General features: G+C 40.2%; 1 protein-coding gene across 2 annotated transcripts in view; it reads right to left on the bottom strand.

Annotated features, from left to right (window-relative positions):
* Positions 1–1,575: 1,575 nt before the first annotated feature.
* The window catches only part of zdhhc9 (zinc finger DHHC-type palmitoyltransferase 9), a 34,363-nt gene continuing 22,683 nt past the window's right edge, over positions 1,576–13,255 (bottom strand). The window contains exons 7-9 of one of the 2 annotated variants that reach the window (XM_022214636.2): positions 8,196–8,299; positions 7,855–7,954; positions 1,576–5,261 (exon numbers count right to left, since the gene is read on the bottom strand). In XM_022214636.2, the coding sequence (XP_022070328.2) occupies positions 5,079–5,261; positions 7,855–7,954; positions 8,196–8,299 (387 nt within the window). In that variant the 3' untranslated portion in view covers positions 1,576–5,078. Of the gene's footprint in view, positions 5,283–7,854; positions 7,955–8,195; positions 8,300–13,255 lie in introns of both variants that reach the window. The other variant, XM_022214626.2, reaches the window with a different exon arrangement.

The raw sequence follows: 13,255 nt of genomic DNA on the forward strand, positions 1-13,255 counted from the left end.
CTAATTTGTTTGCAAAAGGCCCCAGAAGGCTCCATAGTAATGCAATAGAATACTAATAAAGACGAGCTGGTGTAGTGGTGGGTCATTGTTCTTCAGCAGCCTCTGTTGTAACTCATAAGAAAGTTGCAAATATGCTTGATAGCAGGAGTCTTTGGGTTCATTGGGTTTTCTTTGTATATTTTTGCAGGGCCTTGGTTATAGTATATGTTATTGCGTGGTCCTCACCTTAATAGTTAATCCAAAGATGTGTATTATATATAAATTAATATGGTTTTAATTGTACATTTTTAAATTAGTCTTAACCTATGTAAACTTGTCCAGTAAGTTTGCAAAGGTGATCTTTTTTATCAACTACAAACAGCTGATAAAAATATATATGTGCTATATAACTAGCAGCGGACTGACTAGAATTTGCTCTGTTTGGCTCAGCAGCTCTACAAGCTAATGGCTAATGCCATTTTTTCAAAAGGAACAGGATGTTTACAACAAGCAACAACATCTGGGGCTCCACAATTAACCCAACATCAAAGTGCCAAAAACTGCAGTTCCTCAAACGGCCACTTGAGGCTGAATTTAAATTGAGTTAGTCCACATAAACCCACATATTGCACTCAACAAAAATATAAACGCAGCACTTTTGTTTTTGCTCCCATTTTTTATGAGATGAACTCAAAGCTCTAAAACTTTTTCCACATATACAATATCACCATTTCTCTCAAATATTGTTCACAAATCTGTCTAAATCTGTGATAGTGAGCACTTCTCCTTTGCTGAGATAATCCATCCCACCTCACAGGTGTGCCATATCAAGATGCTGATTAGACACCATGATTAGTGCACAGGTGTGCCTCTAATCAGCATCTTGATATGGCACACCTGTGAGGTGGGATGAATTATCTCAGCAAAGGAGAAGTGCTCACTATCCCAGATTTGGACAGATTTGTGAACAATATTTGAGAGAAATGGTGATATTGTGTATGTGGAAAAAGTTTTAGAGCTTTGAGTTCATCTCATAAAAAATGGCCTCTATGGTTAAAATCCCCATTCATGACAACTTGGCACTAAACAGAAGTACAGCAGAGACTGAATGCCATCAGTTTTTGCTGTTATTTGGTCACGTGACTTGATGGCGAGGCTACATGAAAAGTGAAGGGTTGTCACAAGTTATCCTGAAGGGAAATGTCTGCACTAGGCAATCTAATGTATAGCTGTTGAGATGTTTTAGTGTGCAACAATGTGATGAACCAATCAATAGACTGGTGTGGTCTCAGTGCTAGCAGAGTTATCTACAAAATCTAATTAAAAAATTAACATGATCCTAAGTGTAGGCAGAGCAAAAAACATTGAAAAAGTAGCTTCCAGTTGGACCCAGAAAAATGTGTTTTGCAATGTGTAATATGGTTGCAAAAAGCTGTAACCTGCCAGTTCTGAAAGATTACCGCTGGAGAAAAAAAAAACCTGATGCAGTATATAACTATGCAGAGAAACAAATGTGATGATAACACCTGATCAGCCACCTGTGAGTGTCTTAAACCTCCAACTCTCAGTCAAAGAAAGCTCCCTTTAAAAGACAACTTATAATAAGACATTATTTATTTACCAGACACATTGATCATGTAAAAAGAAGTGAAGTAAATTGAACGAAATACATATAATCACAGTGTTGATACCAAACAAAGTGAACATAAATAAGCGTTCTATCAATGGTATAGTACTGTATTTGTATACATAATGCAATGTAATAGATTGATCAGAGCATTCAGATCTGATCATGGTTTTAACACAGGAATCATAAATACAAGAGCTCAGCTTGGTCGCCAACCTTCAGTTAAAAATTAAACTTCATCTGTCCTTTTTAAAATCCACTTTGAAACACAAACATCCCTTTTTCTTGAGGATCAACGATGTACATTCTTGCTTCTCGGTGACGATAATGACGCAAAGCATCAAACACACCAAACCGTCTTCAAATACTTTCCACAATGGAAGCCCACTAAGTTCTGGGTTTAGCACTTCCAACTCGAATTTTAACTTCTTTTTTTTTTTAGAGTTTTCCAAACAAATATTCAGTAATTACACAGAAACAATACTGCCACACATTTTACAGCTTCTTCCAACAGAGATGTGTCAGTTATCTCTCGACAAGTGAACACAGATAAAGGATTTCTCTAGAATTGAAACAATTAGTTGACTAATATAGTAACAAAAATGATTGGCAACTAATTTACTGATCAGTTGTGGGGAATAAGCTATTTCAAGCTTTTCGAATGTAAACGTGCAGAATTTCTGGAGGTAAGGTACATGTTTTCTTCAACACATTAACTTTTCAGTATTTTCTGACCAAACAAATCTTCCACAGAAGAATTAACGATGGAAATTTTCTCGGCTTGAGAGTGTCTGATATCAGTTTTGAGTTTCAAGCTGTTCCATAAAAATCATGGTACAGCTGCTTAAAGCCCATTGTCCTAAAATGCATTTTCTACTCTTGATTGTGACATATTTTTTAGGAATATTCTGAGTCTTGTAACACGTAATCTTGGGCAGATTTCAGCGTCTGATGCAATGCTAGAATTTCTACACACGTACATTTCACAAACACTAACTCTGTCTTGCACACAACACAGTCACTAGCACAAACTCTCTCTATCAGCTAACGTCATTTAAATACTTAGGATTAGCTCGACTTTCTCTCATTTCTCTTTGTGTGGACGCCTCCCTTCCTCAGGCGATCTCCGTTACAAAACAAAGTAACTTCTCAAGCCACATTAAAGACGTGTGAAAAGAAAAGGACTGAACGTCTTTCTTTATGCTCTGCGATAATGAGCCTGCCACAGTCGGCTGTGGTGGAAGCCGCCTCAGCCGTGGGCGGGCTGTCACAGCAAAGAGACGAGTAAAAGAAGAAGGAGAGCTGAATATGAGAGTGTTTTCTATAGAGGCAGAAGACTGCAGGAAGAGAGAGGACTCTGAGGAAGATCAGGAGGAGACGCTCAAGCTCACAGGCTGAATAATTAACTCTGGCTGTACATGACACTTGCTTCTGTCTTTCATTCTCGCTCAGCAGCTGAGAGGTTTTCAGTGCATCTACACCTGCTGAGACAATGTACAATTAAAGAATGGCTTTGCTTCGTTTTTTGCTTCACAGGGTTTTTTTCAGTGGTTCCGAACCTTTAAGACATGTGACCCTTTAAAACGCAGCAGCGTCTGCTCACCACAGGTTTCTACCGAAGAGTGATTGCTCCTTCTCAGATTAGATTCATGACTTCTTGAGGAAACTTCACAGTTTTTCATTAGAAAAAGAGCACAAATGTGTAGCATAAATGTGCTTCTTCTACTTCCCTTTCTAGATTTAAATAAATACTTGGACTTAGGCTTGTTTGGTTTCCTGCTGAGAGTTAGATGAGAAGATTACTAAAACTCTACTGATTGTTAGATAAGTACCTGAAGACTGCAGATGAGGCCAACAATCTGCTAAGTTAAATCAGATTCACACTAAAATTTAATGGTTTCTTACTTTGCTCATATTCCACCTCTGAATAAAGATGAATGAAAATCTGCTGATTAGACTCTGCAAACCAACAGATAAACACCTGTTAATGAAAACATGAGACTACAGATGCAGCTCTTTAGCTTAGCTTCACTGTGAAGCGGGAAAAAAAAGCTTTGACTAACCTGTTCATCAATCAAGTAGCACTTGCAAAGCTCGCAATGAGGCAATATCTTGATTGTTTAAGTTCAACAATAGTTTTTGGGAAGTTTTAGAGGTTGGCGGTAGGTAGATTGTTGCTTTTGGACTGAACCAGGCTAGCTGTTTCTAGCCTATATGCTAAGCTAAGTAGTACTTCACATTTAGACAGACCAGAGAGTGGTGTCAATCTTCTCATCCAACTCCGAGCAAGAAAGAAACTAATGTTTCCAAAAATATCAATCTATCCCTTCAATCATCTAAAGATTCATCGGATTTATCTTGCAACCATCAGGTCGGGAACTACTGGAAGAATTCACATAGAAACATAACTTCTCATTTAACGCCATCCTAACAGTTTGAAGGGCTTCTCTGTTGGTGGACCTCAGTTGCTGCAGATGGTGCAACTGTTACGATAAGGCACTGTTACTACGAGTGTCTACGCTCATCAGGCCTTTTCTCACACATGCTGAGGCCAAACGTCACCTGGATACAAGACTTTAACTGTGCGTAAAGCAATTTCATCTGTTTCAAAACGCCGACGTCACACTTACACCCTTGATTATATAAAAATGGAAGGACAGGCGTTGGTCTGGATGAGATCACTTTTTAAAAAACGATGCACATAAGTGACAACAGTATTGAATGCAGCAGTATCAGAATACAAGGTAGACTTTGCCTGGAAGGAGCCTTTAGGATTTCTCAGCTAAGGATTTGCATGTCCTCCTCCTGCCTGGACATCATGTGTACTCACAGATTACAGGTGAAACCCTTTTCATCCACACTCTTAACAAAGCTGCCTGTCCAGCCTTCTCGTGGTTTGCATAGGGCATGTAATGTATGCACAACAGAACTGTAAGGACTGTAAGTATGAAGTTTTACACATGTCCAGAAGTGACGTCTTTTGTCGTAGCCAGACACTTGCAGGGAGTATATTTGAACTGGCCTCTCACACAATAAATGTCATTATGCATTTTTAAATAAAGAACAAATGTAGTATTGACAATCAGAGCAAGCCCACAGGTGACGAACTTGTGGGGATGTCGAACACTTGGAGAGTATGTTTTTCTGCGGGTCTCCCAGCAGCTTCTCCCCTGTGTGTCTTTTCCATGCAGTGTTCAGGAGATGGGAAGCTGCTGACTTTCCATTTAATCACTCCTCCTCCTCCTGCAGAACTTTAAGTGTCAATCACACAGCTCTGCAGCTACCGGTGAGGAGAGGAGGGAAGAGGAGGAGCTGCAGCAGAAACTCCTCTCTTCAGTTGGAATGAAGGGCGGGAGTTGGAGAATAACTGAGTCACCCGCACCGTAATCAGAGATTGATTATTAATGTTTCAGTTCCTGACCAGGCAGGATGCTGGAGGAGCAGCTAAGACGGGAGCCGCCCCCTAATGCAACTAATGGGTCTTGTCCTTGGCGATGGATGTCTCTGCATCGGTCTCGGGTGAAGCCAGGGGCGGGAGCTTCGAAGCCGGAGGGAGCTCCTCTTTGGGGGAGGGGCTCTTCTCTGCTGAGGCAGCGATGCTCGGCTTGGCGTCATCAGGTGTGTGCTCGTTGGGGATGAGTGGAGCTGTGGTTTTCTGCAGGCAGAGGACAGCATGCTGAAAAGACACAGAAGCAGTAAGAGCCACTGACGACAAACTGGCAGGAATCAGAAGCTTCACGTGAGCAAATGCACTTAATCATTTGTTTCTGATTGGCTCCAGACCACAGAATCACTCCCTGTATCTCAGAGATTCAAATACTGCAGTTACAATAAATCAAGCGGAACGAAATTCAGTCCAGTTCTGAAGGCTAATTTATGACGTGCTGTGACAAGCTGGACTGTGCTGCTGTAACAGACATCTGACTGGGCAAAGCTGATTAAACAAGGGGGACTTAAAGAGCCACTGGATGAAGCTGAAATAATGAATAAAATAAAAACGAAGCAGCAACTTTGGAGAGACTCCCAACCGATGGAGTGGCTCAATCAATAGACTGTGAACTGCCACTCAGTTTTAAATGGAACAAGTCCAAAGTCACATTCAGCATAGAGATGACAAGGTGCTGCAAGGTCACAGTTTAAACCGATTTCACAGAAAACCCTGAAAATTCTCACTTAAAATCTCTCTTCTCTCTAAGTATTCACAACTAAATAAGCAACAATCGAACTTAAAGAAACGTAGCATTAGGAATTCAACACTCAAAAACTGCTTAACCTGGGCTGTGATGATGTTTTGACAATCTTTGATTGACTGATTGCATCGTTAATGAACGCTGATTGATGAACAAACTGTCTCATTAACGATCTCCGACTGACTCCTTTTTCTTTCAAAACCAGTAAGAAGAACACAGAGAAGAAAATGACTGCTAGAATCTTTCATGTGAAAGAAGTACAATAAAAAACCGTGAGACCTTTAAGGGCCTGAAATAAAAAAAATACTTCTAATAATTACTGAATCTTGTGTTGTTTATTTCAAGCAGAATTTTTAGACTCAAAAGATTTCAAGCTCAGCAGTGCCTTTTTCACAAGGCTAAAGCTGAAAAACAACATCAGTGAAAAGTTTCATGTTCCTCTTTCTGATTATTTTTCTCTTTCGCCACGAAAAACGGCCCTAAAAAAATGCTTTTCATGTCCATTTTGTGGTGCTCCAAGAAGATCAGCAACTTCGACTCATTTATGCACGATTTCAGTCTAGAATTAAGAAGACGAAAAAGAAAAAAACTATTTTACTTCCATCTCTGGATATAACAACAGTGGCTGGATTTTCGCCATCATATAATGTCAAACTTTTAGAGAGCCCATAGTACGCCTTTTAGATTTTCCCCCCTGTTCTTTCTATGTGCTATATAGTGGCTTTTATTCATGTAAAAATCTGAAAACCTCCAAAGCCCAAAGTCCCAGCCAAACAGAGACTGCTCTTTTCCTGCCTCAAACACCTTGTTTAAAATGCAGGAATTATTTACATCACCATGTAACATATTTGCATATGACCTGCCTACAGGCTTGTTTGACACTTGGTTTGACCTTCAAACAAAGAATGGTTTGGTTATTATTTCCTCATTAGAGGTGTTTCTGCTACAGCTGGAAGCAGAGGTCTGGGGTTGGGGGGTTCGTAACCAAGGTTACCTCTGTTTCGTCGGACCAGCTAACCAATCAATCAGCAGACTGTCCTTTTTGGGAGGGCGAGCAAATTACAGAATGAAAAAAATTAAACATTCTTGAATATTACCCCTTGTAATCAGAAAACCGGCAGTAAGGTTAGACATGCATGTTATCTTTAAAAGAAAAACAGCCACATTCTATTATTTTTCAAGCCACAAAACAAACAAACCAAAAAAAATGGATCGATTTCAAACGTTCAATATTTGAACTATTGGGGAAACGTAACCAAACTTAAGCTGAGAATTATGACTTCAAAACTAGTTTATTCTGTAGGTCTGATTCAAAAATTCTGCAAAAATAAACTGGCTGAGCGAGATTGAACTGCAGACTGTGTATTGTTAACACCTGGGAGCATTAAGGAAAACGCTGGACATGTCAGTTATTGTTTTTCTTTTTCAATTTTTGCCAGATAAATCATTATAGATGTTCAGCGTTATTTTTCTTTTCTTTTTTTAAAATGGCTTATGGCACAAAAAGCAAATCACTTCTCAGTTGTCTTTGTAGCCATGGTTGTGCACAAAATGTCACAGGAGCACAAAAAACCCTAAAAAAAACCCTGGATGTTTCAGAGGATTAAAGTGTGCCAACATGTTGCAGTAGACCCCAAAAATAAAATCATAAATCCGCAAATATGCATAATATGGGCTCTTTGAGATTCCTATTACTGCTATGTAAATCTTAATAATATGACGCACTGTTAATTGTTAGCAGTTTTAAGATAAAGACTATAGTGTTAAAAAAGTGCAAGCATTTCTTTGGCTCTGAGCACTAATGGTTAATGATGGAAATGCAAATGCTTCCTAGCAAAGCAATCTAATTTAGCTCAGGATACAAGTAACTACTGTATGTGGAGATGCTCAAAATGGCTCTTCTTTCACACACACACAGTCTTCCTTTTCTGTAGCACTCTATACAGCCGGATACAACTCTGTTTTATGTCTGCTCTGTATTCATTATTCTGTGCTTTGCAGCCTTGATCCACTTTACAGTCAGCGAGTGAATGAGGAGGTCACTGTGTTTGTGCTCACCGTGGATTGTAGCGTTGCGTTGCTGGAGGAGGAGGATTGAGCGGCACCGGTTGCAGAAACAAGCGAATCGTCCTGCATCAGTCCTCTTCTGTCCAAGACGCTGGAGGGGGAGACGAGACAATCAGTCACTAACTGCCATCCTGCCCATTACTCACCAGAACGAGGCGACGGAGAGGGACAAATCTAAAAGTGTAATCCGTCACCGGCACTAACACAGAACTCACTAACGACAGCGGGAAGAAAGCCGAAGACATAAAACTTAACACAAAAAAACAAGACAGAAAAGACTGAACACAAATCGATTAACCGGCCCTGTATGCCACACAGCAGAGCTACTTTACCTGGGGTACGTCGGCCCGCACAGAACCTCACAGCAGTTTTTGATGATGTTCTTGTGGCTGTAAGGGTTCTGGACTCTGTTCTTTCCCGACCAGGATCCTTTAATCTGGGCAAAACAAAATAAATCACAACAACCATCAAGGAGCAGCAAACCTTCCCAAAAAAACTCACCCTGACTTGCCTACAACGTCGCTCTTTCATGAAGATTTTCCCTCAGCTTATACCTTATTCAAAAGCAGAGTTCCATTTTTAGATGTTATCCCCGCAGGCTTGGGGTTGACCCACTAAAATCTATCTTGTCAGGATTTGATGATTCCTGGTTTAATGGGAACTCTGTGTGCCAATGGGTACGAATGGGCAGAGCAACCAGAGATTAAAGTCCCTTTAATAATTCATTGAAAATCTGAGAATTCATACAAAGGATTCCCCTCACAGTAGAGTCATTCTGCGCTGTAGAAAAGGAGGAGACAAGAGGACAGTTTCAACCCTGAACATGTAGCTTTACTTGTTTCCTTTCAAGAAGCTTAAAAGTGGAAAAAATCTCCTTATTCCTCATTGAGTTTATAATATACACTGTATAATTCTTACAGCTGCACAAGTACTGTACATCAAGTGTAAAGATGCCATGTCCTGTGCATCACTTCAGACACATTTCCTCAAAGCTCGGCTTTAAATATTTGGTATCTTTGGAAACATAAAGATGAGTTGATGTCTGTCACGTTTCTCCAGTGGAGTACAATTTAAAAATGTCACACCCAAAATGTAAATTCGTAAAAATACATTTAAAAAAATATATTTTTTGAGAATCATCCCAATGAAACAAACTGTTTCATACATTTAGAGATGCACAAAAGCACAACTTAGCTCTATTATGTGGCAGGAGGAGTTTGTATCGCTGCTGTTCTTGGATTATTGAATGACAATGCTGATGTTGGTATTAGCTTTAGTTGTTGTTTGGTAGGATACTTTTATGTGTGTTCATATGTGTTTTTATGATGCTTTGAAAACTGTTTTGGTTTTAGGTTTAGCTCTAAGGCTACATACAGGCTTCTCTACTTTGTTGGTGGAGATGGACGCATGGCCTGTCTGCAGCAAGAAAGAAATATCTGCAGACACTTCACTTTCTCTGTGTGTTTTTTAGGATTAAAAATGAATTACAGTTAATATTCTCCTACAAGACTGGAATGCTTTAGTGGTCGAATGGCTACAGGCCACATGAGTGCACCGTCCTTGGTTCAATTCCAGTTAAGGGCCTCAAGTGGATGTCAGTCCTCGCTCTTTGGTTCCACTCTTTCTGTCTACTTCTTCACTCTCAACCATCAAATGAAGACATACACTCAACAAAAATATAAACGCAACACTTTTGTTTTTGCTCCCATTTTTTATGAGATGAACTCAAAGATCTAAAACTTTTTCCACATACACAATATCACCATTTCTCTCCAATATTGTTCACAAATCTGTCTAAATGTGTCATTTCTCTCAAATATTGTTCACAAATCTGTCTAAATCTGTGATAGTGAGCACTTCTCCTTTGCTGAGATAATCCATCCCACCTCACAGGTGTTCCATATCAAGATGCTGATTAGACACCATGATTAGTGCACAGGTGTGCCTTAGACTGCCCACAATAAAAGGACACTCTGAAAGGTGCAGTTTTGTTGTATTGGGGGGGGGGGGGGGGGGGGGGGGGGCGCACTGCATTTATATTTTTGTTGAGTGTATATAAATATATATATATATCTGTTGTCATATTTTTGTCTTCATTTCCTGAATATATATTCTCCTACAAGATATAGGCAGTACAGAGCTCTGTGTAAGGACGCAAATAGAACTCTATCATTTCTATCAAGGAAAAATAAACATGATTTCAAGGTCCCTGATGGTCACAATCATTTTTTTGTTGTGTTTTATGGTTGTTATAACTTAGTGAGTCACCGCATAATTCCTCTGATCATCAAAATCCACTGAAAACAACAAAAATAGTATTGGCAAAACTACCTTTATCAGAGCCAGAAAATAGAGAAACAGAACAGTCAGATTTTCAACTTTCTAACAGTCCTCAGCCTAATCATCTGTGACATGTCGTTCCATTGGGAAACACAATCATATCTCAGCTAAAATTTTATATATTTCATTAAATTCACTTCATTCTACATGTCTAATTGAAAAATTAATGTAAGTTTGCAGCAACCGAATTCTGTAAAAATTCAAAAATTTTGTGCTCCACTGCCTAAGCAAGAAGCTCTTAGTAACTCAGCAGAGAACATTCAGGTGAATTGCAGGTTGTGTTTACGCAGAGCAGATAGAAGTAAAATATGTACAGTATGTAGAGTCTCCTTTTGTTCCAGTATTTACCTGGGGCAGTTGTAAAAAGATTGTATATGATGTTCTAAGTTGTTGTTTTTTTTGCAAACTGGATAATCAAAGCAATTGAACTTTATATTTTCTATGATTTATGGTTTAACTGTGTCATACTGCACTAAATATACATCAAAGTTCTCTCTACTTCACGCCATAGTATGCCCGTTTCCACAGAGGTGCAGGACTTTATGTTGGAGTAGAAAATAAGCCAGTAGTGAGTAAAAATGTGACAACTCCCTTGGGGTTCAGATGTTTACCAAAGCAGCTGAGGTTACTGCAGAATTTCCATTTTAGTCGTTTTTTGCGATATTAACATTAACATGGAAATCACAGTAAAAGCTCATACTTTCCTAAGGGTTAGACTGATTTAAGTTTTACTGTAAAAATACAGTTTATGTAGCACGCTTATTTACCAAAAAAGATAAACTAGAGTGACAGAAAGATTTAAGTGCGTCTATAATTAACAGAATGACTCCTCACTGTTTGCACTCACTGACCCTCCTTCCAGACAGGAAAAAGCTTTATTTTAGGTGCTTTCAGATGTAGGTCAACAGCCCGGACGTGCGGCGCCTCACTACTGCATAGCTCCGAGTGTCTGCATGTGTTAGTAAATGTGTGTGCCACGCAGCTGACAGAGCATGTGTCATCCTATGAGAGAACGGAGCAGCTTATACCACTCAAGGTGCCTTCCACTGGTCGCCCTTACTCCACCGTTTCTATCTTCCTCTCTCTCTCTCTCTCTCTCTCTTCTCCACCTCCCCCTCTTCTCTCTGCCACAGCAGTATTTCTGGCGCCCTGCCAAGCCCCTGCAGGTATCGATGCATCTATTATTAGGCCAATCACAGATATTGAGGCGGCCGGGCTGACAGCCATTGTTTCAACTCCTGGAGCAAACATTACACTGTAGGTGCACATTGCAGAGCTTCATTACGGATTAAATGAAAAAAAATGAGGCCAGCCATCCCACAGGAAAGAAAAAGGGGAATTATAAATTAATCATTACAACAAAGTATGAGTGCACTCTCTTGCTTTCAGCCATCAAGAACCTCCCACCTCCACCATCGCTGCTGCTGCTGCTTCTCATCAGAGCCTCTGCAGTCAGATCTGGGCTAACAAAGCCTCCAATAAAGTATACACGCCGTTAACGCCAGTATATACATACACAGACACAGCAGAAATTACTCCCTGTGTGGGTTCATCCACCTGCATCCCCACCGCTCATCACCTGCTTCACATCGGGCTGAGCGTGAGTGCGCGTCTGTTTCGGTGCATGGTGACTGAATAATGACTCAGTGTTCGAGCAATCAATATTTTTCTCCTCATTTAGCCTCAGAAGCTTCTTCTAAATGTTGCCGGCAACTCAAGAGGCAGAAGCCAGCAGGTCTGTTTTGTTCTTATTTCAGCTCAGTTCTATCGCCACTTTTATGAAGAATAGCAGCTGTTCATATGTATTTTTAGACCATTAAATGACATCAGTTTGCTGGTGAGCAAAGTGGAGGAATCAGATTGCAGGTTACTGGTTGTGGTGTGGCTGAAATTCATTAAAAAAAGGCAGACAGACTGGAGAATTTTTCTTCTTGTAAGGGCTGATATAGAAAAAGTGTAGCATACAGTCTGTGTTTGTTGTTCTAGCTTGAAGTCTCCAGTTTCTTTTTACTGAAGTTCACAACACTTTCCGTATTTGCTTTCCTTTGGTTTACAATATAATAACCTTGTTTAACGAGCTGCAGTTTACCAGCCCTCTGTCCTTCAGTGCAGAATGAGGCGGTGCCGTTGTCAAGGAAACGGCTCTCTGGTCTTAGAAATTGTAGTGTTTACTCCGTGGTGATGTATGTTTATCTTTCCAACCACGTGAAGCCAGGCTGGAAGATCACAGTATTTACAGACATATTCTTAAATCTTCAGTACGTGCCTAACTTTGACAACCGATTTCAACTAAAACGAACAAAAGCCTTCTTCTGAAACACACGTCTTCATCTGAAGCCTTAAATATGTAGAATAATAACTGCATTCAGGAGGACTTGCACCATCGTTTTATCTTTGTTATTGATCAGTGGGGTCAGACTTTGCTCTAAGGCGACATTTATGGTGCAGTCAAGAGTGGTCAGTGTAGTTCAGTTATAACCTGGCAATAGCCAGATTAATAATTGTGTAGTACTTGATAGTCCACAATATCAATCTGGGACGGCTCCATGTAAATCCATTCGGAGGAAAGAGGCACGGATTGGACAATGCAACAGTATGTCCCGCCTCTGACAGGTTTGTTTTTAGCCAATCGCGGGATCTTCACAACGAGCGGAGCCAATTGGTAGATTAAACTCTTACCAAAACCCGTAGGTAAAAAAGCACAAACATCTTTACCATCCAGAAATGCGCAAAGTGCCTCTCGTTGTTCTTCCTTCAAAGAAGCGATACGAGATTCAGCTAAAACTGACTTAATAGCAGCATCTACACGATCGTTGTCCTCCGTTGCCATGTTTGTTTTGATCTACTGGCACTTGGTGTCGTCTTCACACCCGGATATCCCGCCCCACACACAAATACTGCTGCGTGATTGGCCCGTGCCAACTTGGCTCTGTACGAACAGTGACTGCGGGAGCGGGGCAAGACGGTTTCTTGAGAGATTTGTGAACTCACAAATATCGCGAGAAATCAACTTGCTGGCAAGGTTAGTTCAGTTAAGGCTGAACTATGATCT

This window comes from Acanthochromis polyacanthus, chromosome 10 (assembly GCF_021347895.1).
Source record: "Acanthochromis polyacanthus isolate Apoly-LR-REF ecotype Palm Island chromosome 10, KAUST_Apoly_ChrSc, whole genome shotgun sequence".
NCBI lineage: Eukaryota > Metazoa > Chordata > Actinopteri > Pomacentridae > Acanthochromis > Acanthochromis polyacanthus.